We start from the raw sequence: 11727 nt of genomic DNA, 5'->3' as shown, positions 1-11727 counted from the left end.
TTATTTTATTATTATGATTTTTTTGAGACGAAGTCTCCCTCTGTTGCCCAGGCTGGAGTGCAGTGTCGCGATCTTGGCTCACTGCAAACTCCGCCTCCCAGGTTCAAGCGATTCTCTTGCCTCAGCCTCTGGAGTAGCTGGGACTACAGGTGCGTGCCACCAGACCTAGCTAATTTTTGTATTTTTAGTAGAGACGAGGTTTCACCGTGTTGGCCAGGATGGTCTCAATCTCTTGACCTTGTGATCCGCCAGCTTTGGCCTCCCAAAGTGCTGGCATTACAGGCGTAAGGCACTGCGACCGGCCTTAGGATTCCCATTTCTTCCAAATGAACCAATACACAAAGTTCCTATTTGGTGTATCCAACCAGCCTTACATCGCTGCCCTCCCTGATGACATGGTCTCTGTGTCTGACCCACTTTCCCAGGCTTCCCCTTGAAGGTCTAAGATACAGACAGTTTTCCTCTGCACTTGTTCTTCCTCCTTTCTCCACTCACTTTTCCCTTCCTCCTTCCTTCCTCTCCCTGTCTCTACCTCTCTTCTTTCCTTCCTTTCTTTCTCCCTGCTATGACCCAAATATTGGTATCCTCCCCAAATTCATATGTTAGAACCTAATACCCATCATGACAGCATTAAGAGATGCAGTCCTGGGCCCGGCGCGGTAGCTCACGTCTGTAATCTCAGCACTTTGGGAGGCCAAGGCGGGTGGATCACCTGAGGTCAGGAGTCCAAGACCAGACTGGCCAAGATGGCGAAGCCCCATCTCTACGAAAAATACAAAAAAAAATTAACTGGGTGTGGTGGCATGTGCCTGTAATCCCAGCTACCCAGGAGGCTGAGGCAGGAGAATCACTGGAACCTGAGCAACAGAAGCTGCAGTGAGCCGAGATTGTGCCACTGCACTCCAGCCTGGGTGACAGAGCAAGACTTAAAAAAATAAGTAAATAAAAACCAACAAAAAAAGAGAGATGTGGTCCTTGGGAAGTGATTAGGCCATGAGGAATGGGATTGACGAATTTATTAAATGGTTTGAAACAGGTTGAAAAGAGCCCCTTTCCTTTCTACCATGGGAGGACACAGAAGGCGCATCTGTGAGGAACAGGCCTCCAGACACTGAATTTTCTGGCACTTTGAATTTGGACTTCCCAGCCTCTAGAACTGCGAACAATAAATTTTTGTTGTTTTTAAGTTACCTAGTCTAAGGTATTTTGTTATAGGAGTCCAAATGGACTGAGACAGAAATTGGTACCAAGAAGCAGAGTGTTGCAGAAACAAAGACCTGCAGATGTGGAAGAGGCTCTGGAACTGGGTAATGGGCAGAGGCTGGAAGAGTTTGGAGGAGCAGGCTCAAAAGGCCCGGGCTGCCAAGAGTGAACATAAAGGGTGATCCTGGTGAGGTCGCAGAAGAAGAGGACACAGAGTCTCCGAGATTACGTAAGTGGCTGTAATCAGAATGCTGATAGAAGTATGGATGGTAAAGGCCACTCTGTTGAGGTGTCAGACAGAAATGAGGAACGTGTTACTGGAAATGGGAGGAAAGGCCATCCTTGTGACAGATGGCAAAGGACTTGGCTGAACTGTTTGTGTCCTCGTGTTCTGTGAAAGTCAGAGTGGTAGGGGATGAACTTGAATATTTGGTAGAAGAAACACTCTAAACCATGTCTTGAGGACACTGCATAGCTTCTCTCCACTGCTTATGGTAAAATGTGAGAAGGCAAGAAATCAATTAAAGACAGAATTTATAGCCAAAAGGGGAGGTAGAACTTACAGAATATTCTCAGCCTGGTCATACTGTAAAGAAAAAAAAAGCATGTCTGAAATCGAGGCTGTAGCCAAACTAGTGTTTCAGGCAGAGATTAGCATAGAGAGGCAGAAGCCAGGTGCTATGCATGAAGACAGTGACGGCATAACGCTGAAGGTGTTTCAGAGGTTACCAGTGCTGCCCTCCCATCACAGGCCCAGAGTGCCGAGGTCTGGGGGAAAGAACTATGCCCACAGACGCGCCTGGAGTGCCTACAGGACCTCGGTACCTGCTGCAGTGTGTTCCCCTCAGAGGGCACAATCAATAAACCTTGGGCATCTGTGCAGGGCCATCTCCATGGGTGTGTAGAGGGTAGGAGCTATGGAGGCATGGCTAACTCCATCTGGATTTCAGAGGATGCTTTGGAGAGCCTTGGGGTCCAGGCAGAGAACTGCCACAGGGGCGGAGCCACTGCAGAGAGCCCCCACCAGGACAATGCCCAGTGGAGCTGTGGGGGCAGGGCCACCTGAAGACCTCAGACTAGCAGAGCCAGCCTGAGAGAGCCACAGGCAGGGGACTCCATCCCATGAGAGCTGCAGTGTGGGCTGTGCTCAGCAAAGCCATGTAGGAGGTGCCACCCAGAGCCCAAGTCCCTCCTTAGAGTGGGGGCCCAAGTCCCTCCTTAGAGTGTTCAGAAGATGGGACCATGGGGTCAAAGAAGATATGATGCTTTTTGCCCTGTTGGGTTTTGGACTTACTTGAGACCCGTTATCCCTTTCTTCTTTCCTATTTTTCTCTTTTTGGATGTAAATGTCTGTCCTATGCCTGCCCCATCCTTGCATTTTGAAAGCACATAACTTGTTTGCCTTCACAAGTTCACTGCTGAAAGAATTTTCCCCAAGAGGACGTTTACCTTGAGTCCCACTCACATCTGATTTAAATGATGTGTAGCTGGGACTCTGGGCTTTAGACTTCTGATTTGGTGCCGGGAACAATTTAAGACTTTGGGCACTGTTGAGATGGAATGAACATATTTGGCATGTGAGAAGACTGTGAATTTTGGAGAGCCAGGGGTGGAATGCTATGGTCTGAATGTTCAGGTTCCTCCTAAATTTATTTGTTGGGACCTAATGCCCAGTGTGATTAATACTCTGATAGCACTGAGGTGTAGCCTTTGGAAGGTGATTAGGTCATGAAGGTTTACCTCATGAATAGGGTGGAACTCTCATAAGACAGGTTGCAGGGACCATCTCTTCCTCTTCCATCATGTGAGGACACAGAGGCACCATCTATGAGGAACAGGCCCTCACCCGACACCAGAGATGCTGGAGCTCTGACCTTGGACCTCCCAGCTTCCGGTACTGTGAACAATACATTTCTGTAGTTTACAGATTTCCCAGTCTAAGATGTTTGTTACAGCAGCCAGAATGGACTAAGACACACGTACACTCTCTCCCTCCCTTGGTCAGAGAAGCCAACAGGGCCGGGACCAGGCTGACCAGAAGGGAGGTCTCCAGGCCCAGCCCAGGGCAAGTTCGCCACAGGGATGCCTCTCGAGCATGATCTCCTGTTGCATCATCTCGGCCTGGGATGCAAGGGCACGGTGTTCATCCCTGTCTCTCCCTCCCTCACGTCGCTCACCAGTGTCAGACAGGATAGCCACAAGCCCCTCTTTCCTGCTTACACTTGGGGCAGCATCTTCTCTTCTTAACTGGCTGGGAACTTTTATCTTCAGAGTCAGAGATTTGGGTTGTGAAAAGCAAGCAAGGAGACAAACACCTCTCTGCATCCTCCTCCCCCTTCTCCTACCCAGTTTCCAGACTTTGGGGGAAAAAAATCCCATAAACTGTCATACTTCATATTGCCAACAGGCAGCAGTGGGCATGGTGCAGAGAAGAGCAGGGCAAAGGGGCAGAGGGACAGCCTCCTTTGTTTTTTTTTTTTTTTTTTTTCCCTCCATGAAATGGGGAGGTATCAAGTGAGCGAGATGTGCCTGGCCACACAGTGAAGCACAAAGTAGCCAAAGACACAGCAGGCAGGTCAGGTCTGTGTGCACAATGGCAGGCTGCGTGCAGGCTGGCCTCAGCCCTCGTGGAGACGCAGAGAGATCTGCAGGGGAACCAGGGATTCAGAGACCTGTGGTTGGTGTCCTGCAGAAGATGGGGCAATTTGAGGCACCAAGCCAGTCTCACCCCAGTGGCCCGGCTGGTTGCAGAAACTCACCAGGGACAAGGGGTTGCCCCACCACAGGCCCACCTGGACATGTGACTCCCCTGCACCCACTCTCACAAGCACCAAGTGCAGGATCCTCATGCCAGAGGCCAAGTCCTCTTTCTCCCCATCATGTTTGGCCTCAGCAGCTGGAAGTCCACAGAAATAAATCAGACACTCCTAAAATGGGACACCACAGGGAAGGCCAGATGGAATAGGAGTTCTCTTCCCACAGACCTAGACTTCCGTTGACTCCACTCAAAGTCGACTGGGTGATGCTGTTGGCTGCAAGTGAAGGCCAACATGGGCTGTGCTAATAGATGCAGACCCTCCAGAGGGAAGGAGCACATCACCCTGGCCTGTTCCATCCTGATCACACTGAATAGGTGTTCTTTGGTGGGCTCTGAATTTCACAAGGGACACTGAGGAACTGGCACCCATCCCGAGAAGGGGAAAGTGGGACAAAAGGGCGTCTTCTAGGAAGCCACACTGGAGAGACTGGGGGCGTCTGGTCCAGAGAACAAGGGTCTGGAAAGAATGTTGGTGCCATCATTGGCTGGCCAGGGCCTACTCTGGGGAGTGACACCATGTTGCTGTGGCACACAGAGCAGTCAGGGTGACAGGGAGTCCGATCAGACACAGGTTCAGTTTGCTAGTGGTGACAACACTTAATAATGGAGTGAGTTGCCTGCTGAGGTAGTGACATAGTTTGGCTGTGTCCCCACCCAAATCTCATCTTGAATTGTGGCTCCCATAATTCCCGCATGTTGTAGGAAGGACCTGGTCAGAGATCATTGAATCATAGGGGCTGGTCTTTCCCGTGCTATTCTCACGATAGTGAATAAGTCTCATGAGCTCTGATGGCTTTATAAAGGGGAGTTTCTCTGCACATGCTCCGTCTCTTGTCTGCCGCCATGTGAGACATGCCTTTCACTTTCTGCCATGATCATGAGGCTTCCCCAGCCATGGGGAATTGTGAGTCTGTTAAATCTCTTTCCTTTGTAAATTGCCCAGTCTCAGGTATGTCTTTATCAACAGTGTGAAAACAGACTAATACAGACAGGAAGCGGCTCCCCACTGGAAATTATCAGGCCCAGTAGGACTCGCCTGTCAGCAATGTCTTAGCATAAATTTCTGTTGGGGTTGGGACTAAGCTGGTCCTGTTGAGAGCTCCCCTTGATCCTCAGGGTGCTACTTAGAATGCCTTGAATGGCCTTGGCTGGGCACCCACGCCCAGTCTTTCTTCATGGTCCCATTGAGTCTAACCTTCTCATTTCATCCCATGTGAACCAGACCAGGCCCATCGGGGTTTGGCAACCCCCTGGTGCAGTGGTTGCTGCCAGCTATAGGAGCAAGCCTGTAGCTGCTGGGGGGCCATGCGGAGACAGCCTGCCAGAGGGAAGACCACCTGGGAAGGCCAGAGCCATGGAGAAAGCAAGAGACCAGGGGCTGAGGACAGAGTAGTACAGGTCTTTGGTCCCGGCAGGCCTGAAACCAGTGCACTCTGAACCTTTCTGTACTTAGCTTAAGCCAGTTGGAGTTTCTGTCCTTTACAACCAAGAGCCTTGATAGGAGCGGCACAGATCTGTGCTGCACTACTGTTGGCTTCTTCCCTGATCAGGCGTTGGAGGGGAACACATCAAGGACTAGAGTGGAATGCTTGCTGGGTGCTAGGCACGGTAGAAAGCACTTGCCATGCCTTATTTCCCATGTGGTGAGGATTTTGACCCCACTGTACAGATGGATAAGTGAGGACCCTTTCACTTATCCTGCAATAGAAAATCCAGCAGCCAAAGCCAACAAGGGCCCGGCATAGTGTCTTCCCTCTCTGACTTCATCCTCATGCTCCACACACCGTCCCCCTGGCCATTCCCAGCAGCCCAGTAAGCACTGCCTCACACTTCCAGTTCCGGACCAGCCACGATGGCCAGGCTGGATGGGAGCCATCGACCAGCTGAAGCCAAATTGCCTATTCTCGAGCTGAAGGTCGATCAATCCCACATAAATCTTGGGGCAGAGAACTGGGGGGAGGTAGAGGAGGGGGAATGTCTAGAAGGAAATTCTGGGCCCATTCCTGGAAGTGAGGAGGATGGATAGTGGACAGAAATTATGTCGCTGCAGGCACCCAGGCATCCCTCGCTTGCCCTGGTCACATGGGCAGTTCCTCCCTGGCTGTGTTCCGTGCCTCCTCTTCTGCTCCACGGCCTGTCTGTTTCTGGGGCAAGGTGGGTCCCAGGGCTGGGCACCAGTTCCCATCTCCAGCCATGAGGCACCTTCCTCTCTGCATTTTGGCGTAAACGCTCCCTAGGTTTGTGGATCTGAATCCCCTTCCCAGCACACTCAGGCTTTACTGGCCTCCCTGTGGTGTATGTTTAAGGCACCACACAGCCTCCTAGGCCTGGCACCCGGGCAGTAGCACCTGGTAAACACAGCAGTCAGATTTCTTCATCTCAGCCAAGGTTAAAATCAAGGTAACAGATCAACTTTTCTTTTTTCTTGTCTTTTTTTTTTTTTGAGATGGAGTCTCGCTCTGTCACCCAGGCTGGAGTGCAGTGGCACCATCTCCACTCACTGCAAGCTCCGCCTCCCGGGTGCATGCCATTCTCCTGCCTCAACATCCCAGCAGCTGGGACTACAGGCCCCTGCCACCACGCCCGGCTAGTTTTTTGTATTTTCATTAGAGACGGGGTTTCACCGTATTAGCCAGGATGGTCTTGATCTCCTGACCTCGTAATCCTCCCGCCTTGGCCTCCCAAAGTGCTGGGATTACAGGCGTGAGCCACTGTGCTTGGCGGATCGATTCTTGAGAAAACATCATTCAGACAAAGGCAGGGCCTCCCCTTAAACTCATAACCGCGTCTCCTTTCTCTCTGATTTGAGGGGCAGAATTTGGTTAGGGTCATCTGACCTGTGGGTGTGAAGTCCACCTACCTGCCTGGCATAAAAAGCTGTGCCTCCTTTCTATGTGAGGAGAAAGACAGACCTGGCTCATCTGAGGTGTGGTTGGGAGGGGGGGACCCAGGTGTGCTGGAAATGAAAAGAAATGCATTCCTGTTTTTCGTCCCAACAGGCAAACAACTTAACAAAAGCATTAGGGCCTGAGACTGGGAGTAAAGAATGCCTTGTCACCATGGCTACCAGGAAATGGCCCCACTTACATATAATAAGGGCTTTAGAGATGCTGGACCATCTGATATTCCAGCCTGGGGCCACATGGGAGGGTGCCCTGGTGTCATTCCTTATACAGTTCCATGAACACGGCTATGGCCAGGTTCTGAACCCTGCTCTGGAAACACCTCTGTCTGCAGAAAATGAGCCTTCTTTTTCTTTGGGGGTGAGCAGAGGGCAGAGGCCTGGCCGTCTTCACTCAGCACCCCTTTGTAACCCAGCACTTAGCACCATGGCTGAGGCACAGCAATGTCACATGTGTTAGTGCACACGCTGCCTCACTGCCAGGGGTCACCCCATACCAGTGCTGTTGGGGGTGTTGGAGTGGTCATCTTTTCTTTAGTCCTCAAGCTCCTGCCTGGCAGAGAGCTGCCCAACACCGCGGGGGTGGGGGTAGGGGAAGAAGCAGCAGCAAGAAGGAAGCCCCCTTGCCCTCGCCCTCCCTCTCTGGACGCTCCCTCTCTGGCCCCATCACACAGCCGCTTGAGGCTTGGAGGCTGTGGATTTCCTAGCCTGGGAATCCCAGGATCTGTCGGGTGGCCCAGCAGCCTCACTCGGGCCGTGCAGGCCCAGCCCCCGCGAGTTCGGGACCCGGGGTTTCCGGGGTGGCAGGGGGGGGGGTCCCATGGCGCCTGCGAGGCCTCTGCTCGGGCGGCTCCCGGAACCTGTGCTTCAGGGGGCCTGGTCCACCGCCCCCCGCAGGAGCAAAACAAGAGCACGCGCACCTGCCGGCCTGCCCGCCCCCTCGGTGCCAGCCAATTGCGCGCGCGGGGCGGGGCCGGGCGCGCTGGAGCCAGAGCCGGAGCCGGATCCCAGCCGGAGCCCGAGCGCAGCCCGCACCCCGCGCAGCGGCCAAGCCCGGAGCCAGCGCAGGCTCAAGCCTCGTCCCCGCCGCCGCCGCCGCCCCCGGGGCATGGCCTGTCTGATGGCCGCTTTCTCGGTCGGCACCGCCATGGTGAGTGAGCGCATCCTTCGCCCGCCGGGATCGGTTTTATTTTCAAGGAGAGCAGGAAACACACAAAGACTCGCACACTCGACCTGACACCCCTCCCTGGAGCGCGTCCTCTGGGCGCTGACCCAGGGCACCCTACAGAGGCGCCCGGCTCCGATCGCTATCCCCGCCCCTCCGCCTGGGCCACCTGGAGCCTCGGGATGCCCCTTGCACCGGCCGAGAGCACTGACAAGGCGAAGGGGCCGGGAGTGGGGCGGGGGCAGCGAGCAGCCCTACAAGTGGACCGATGGCCTTGACCTGATGGCCTCCGGGCGGGGGACGTGGGGCGCTTGGGACCCAGAGTGCACTAGGGACTGGGGAAGGGCCGCAGCTTGGGCTGGAGGGAAGAGGAGCTTGAAGAGGGGGAGCCCTGCGCGCGCGGCTGTGGGCTTGGGGACTGGGGACTTCTCGCGCCATCCCCAGGAACGCCAGGCAAGGTCTGGGGAACCAAAGAGGGAGCTGCCCCCAGAGAGCTGGAGCCTGCGACTGCACTCCCGGGGACAGCCTCTCCCGGACCCACTCGGGGAGGGGGCGGCTAAGGCCCGGGGAGACCCGCGAGGGGCAAGCCCGGATTCTTGCGGGCCGCCTTTCTGCACGCGCCGGAGAGAGACACGGTGGTGACAGGGACGCGCATCTCACTTCCCCCCAGCTCCGGAGAGGGATGGCGGGGTGTCGGCGAGTTCATCGCTGGACAGTTACTGTAAGTGCTGTTCCCAGGGGTGGTCAGGAATCTCCCTTTCCGGTTTTCTGGCATTAGGAACAAACAACGAACCAATCATCAGGCCCCCAGCCACCCACCTCACCTTATCCTAGGGCCCTTCATGTCTACGCCCCGCACACTAGCATCGTATAGGTAGCTAAAGTACAAATGGAAAGTCTTTCGTATTCCACGCTGTGTATCTGTGTAGTTACTACCCTAATATTACTTCCCCGAGGCTGTAAGCCCACAGTGCATGGCACGCTCCGGGGCTCACCCCGCCCCTCCCCTGTATTTCATTTTTAGCATCCTGTATTTGAAGTCAGCAGGGCTGAGCAGGATTTGACCGACAGTTACCTCTTGCCTTCAGCTCAAGAGAAAAAAAAAAAGTAGCCAGGTTTCTGCGCATGCTCTGCTGTGACAACTGCATCCTATGATTCCAAACAGGTTACTGTAGAACATACGGAGCCTCGCCAGCTCATTATATAATGATTTTGTGTAAACGATAAGAATGGGGCCGCAGACACGGCCAGGCGGTGGGTGGAGGAGGGGAGAGCCCGGGCCGGAGACCCGCAGTCTGACTCCCCTCTCTGGGCTGCCCTGTCTTCCCTGCGTGGCTTCTACGTAGAAGAGGCATTGAACAAAACGGAAAAGCTGTTTCCCTCCCGGTGACACTTGCTTTTTCTCTGGTTGAATCTTTGGGCAACACTTGGAAATTCTGCCTCTTGCACTTATTTATTTATCTATTAGGAAACCTAAATGGGGTTGACCATGGAAAATGAAGGAGATTATTGATGTTAGTTGCAGGTAGAGAAAGTTATTGATCTTATATTAGATGCTAGGTAACTCCTGAATTCCTTTTAGAGCTGCAAAGGTGGCTTGGTGTGGGTTTTGCTATAATGGACATGTAGAAAAATAATCCGATGTTTTAAGGTACAGATTTTTAATACCAAGATTTTTTTAAGTGTTATATTATGATTTGATACAGCCTCCAGAGCTCAACTGTTTTGTTATCACGTGGAGACAGTCACAGCTGGGCTCATTGTTTTGGAGAACATTATTTTGTTTTGAAAATTATTTTCCTCCCTGAAAACTTGGTACTTTAAAAAAAAGTTTAAACGTTTCTATTCACGCACAGCTGTCCCACCCTGAAAGCACTAGTCTGATGGTAGAAGCTAAGCAGAGTTAGGCCCCAGCTAGTCCTTGAATGAAAGATCACCTGGGAATTCTGGGGGCTGTAGGGTTAAAAGAAAAATAAATTAAAAAGAAAATAAATTCTGGCCAAGTCACGAACAAAGAGCCCTTCAGAGATACCTGGGATCTTAAATTTTGCTTTTCCTTCACCTCCCTGCTCTGGGGTCCATCCTGGTGTGGATCCTCTGAACTGTGAGTCAAAGGAGGTGCCTAGGGGTGAGCCAGGCACCTGGGAGAACATGCTGGAGTCCCTGAGTTCAGTGGGCAGGCAAGGGGTGGCAAATGTTTCTAGTGGGAGGGTGGTATTTGGAGCTGTTCTGGGATTGCGAGTGACCCCCTCAAGTGTGATCTGGTCTCTGGCTCAGTTAAGGGTATGAAGCCTTGGGTGTTTTCTTCTGGGCAGTCGCCTTGAGGACTCTTGGTCAGCGCATTTTTCTCTTACATGCTTAGGATGCTTAGGTGGGTACCAAGGCTGGCAGCAGTGAACCAAAGAGAGAAGACAGACAGCTGCGTGCTAACTGTGCTGCTGACTGGCTCCTCTTCCTGTTTCCCGACTTCCTCCTAATGCTGGGAGAAAAAGTTTCTATCTCTGTGTTCCTGGTGGAAATGGAGTGAATGTGGCTCACCATTCACTTTGGGTGGCTTACTGACTGCTAAAGATGCTCCCCAGCTAAATAGGCATCTCTATCTGCCCAGGGTTCAAACTGTAATCACGGGCCACTCTGCTCAGCGCCCAGGAAAATTTCCCATGAACAGCAGCCAGGAATAATCCTAACAGGGTCTCTTTGGCATTCCACATCTATGAATGAACTTACTATGACTTACAATGTATTGTGCGGCACAAATCATATGTGGCCCGGTGCGGGGGTGGGGGAAGGTCAAAGACAATGCTTCAGTAGGATAGGGAAACAGAAGAGTGAAAGGAAAAAATGAAGAGAGAAGATGCATTTGTTTTAATTTTAATGAACTCAGGAGGCTAAGGAGAAACTCGCTGTAACCTACATTGCCGGCAGCTCTCATCAGAGGATGTGTTTCCAGAGAGCTGGTCTATTTCGGACTGACAGGCCACTGCCTTGCATCACACAGTTTTCAAGATTTTATTAATTGGGTGAGGCTGTTAGATGCCATGGAGGGAAGGTGGTCAACTGTATGCATTGCTTTGCTGTTGGTTTATTTGGGGGTGGGGCTGCATGATTTCCCTGGTGTGGGTTTTCCTATAATGGACAAGGGCTGAAAGATGCCAAAACACCCACAACTCACCCGTGGAAGGCTAAGCAACAGTCAAGGGCCGTTACAGAGGCTTGTGGTCTCAGACTTGGAAGCCGCTCAGAGCAGGGCCCCAGCCCGGCCACGCCCTAATCACAGGGTCTTAAGCAAGTCAGACAATGTCTCTGCACTTCCAATACTTCCTCTGAACTAGAGATGGTCATCCCAGCTCCCAGGGCCCCTGTCCCTGTTAGAGTTGTGGAGGTAATAAGGGGCATAAACTATATAGGCTAGAGTTTAATAGGCACATGGTAATTGCTGGATCAATAAACACTATTGTTTATAATCACTTACCTAGCATGCATGAGTCATTATTATTTAATACTTTACATTGCATGTACTTGATTCTGGCTTCTCTCTTTCTTACTCCCAAATCAGTTTAGTCACCCAGTTTTATCCTCCTGGCCTGTCCCCTTGCCTTCAGCCCCACTACCACCAGCGGATCCAGGCCACCATCACCC

At 52.4% G+C, this 11727-nt stretch overlaps 1 protein-coding gene across 5 annotated transcripts in view; it reads left to right on the top strand.

Moving 5' to 3' along the window:
• Window positions 1–4819: 4819 nt before the first annotated feature.
• The window catches only part of ABCG1 (ATP binding cassette subfamily G member 1), an 81161-nt gene continuing 74253 nt past the window's right edge, over window positions 4820–11727 (top strand). For 2 of the 5 annotated variants that reach the window (XM_025378972.1, XM_025378970.1), the window contains exon 1: window positions 7921–8073. In XM_025378972.1, the coding sequence (XP_025234757.1) occupies window positions 8032–8073 (42 nt within the window). In that variant the 5' untranslated portion in view covers window positions 7921–8031. Of the gene's footprint in view, window positions 4926–7920; window positions 8074–8592; window positions 8810–11727 lie in introns of those variants that run through there. The other 3 variants (XM_025378974.1, XM_025378971.1, XM_025378975.1) reach the window with 2 other exon arrangements.

The sequence above is a fragment of the Theropithecus gelada genome, chromosome 3, assembly GCF_003255815.1.
Source record: "Theropithecus gelada isolate Dixy chromosome 3, Tgel_1.0, whole genome shotgun sequence".
NCBI lineage: Eukaryota > Metazoa > Chordata > Mammalia > Primates > Cercopithecidae > Theropithecus > Theropithecus gelada.
The sequence above is the reverse complement of the archived record's forward strand: the minus strand, read 5'-3'. Positions and strand labels throughout refer to the sequence as shown.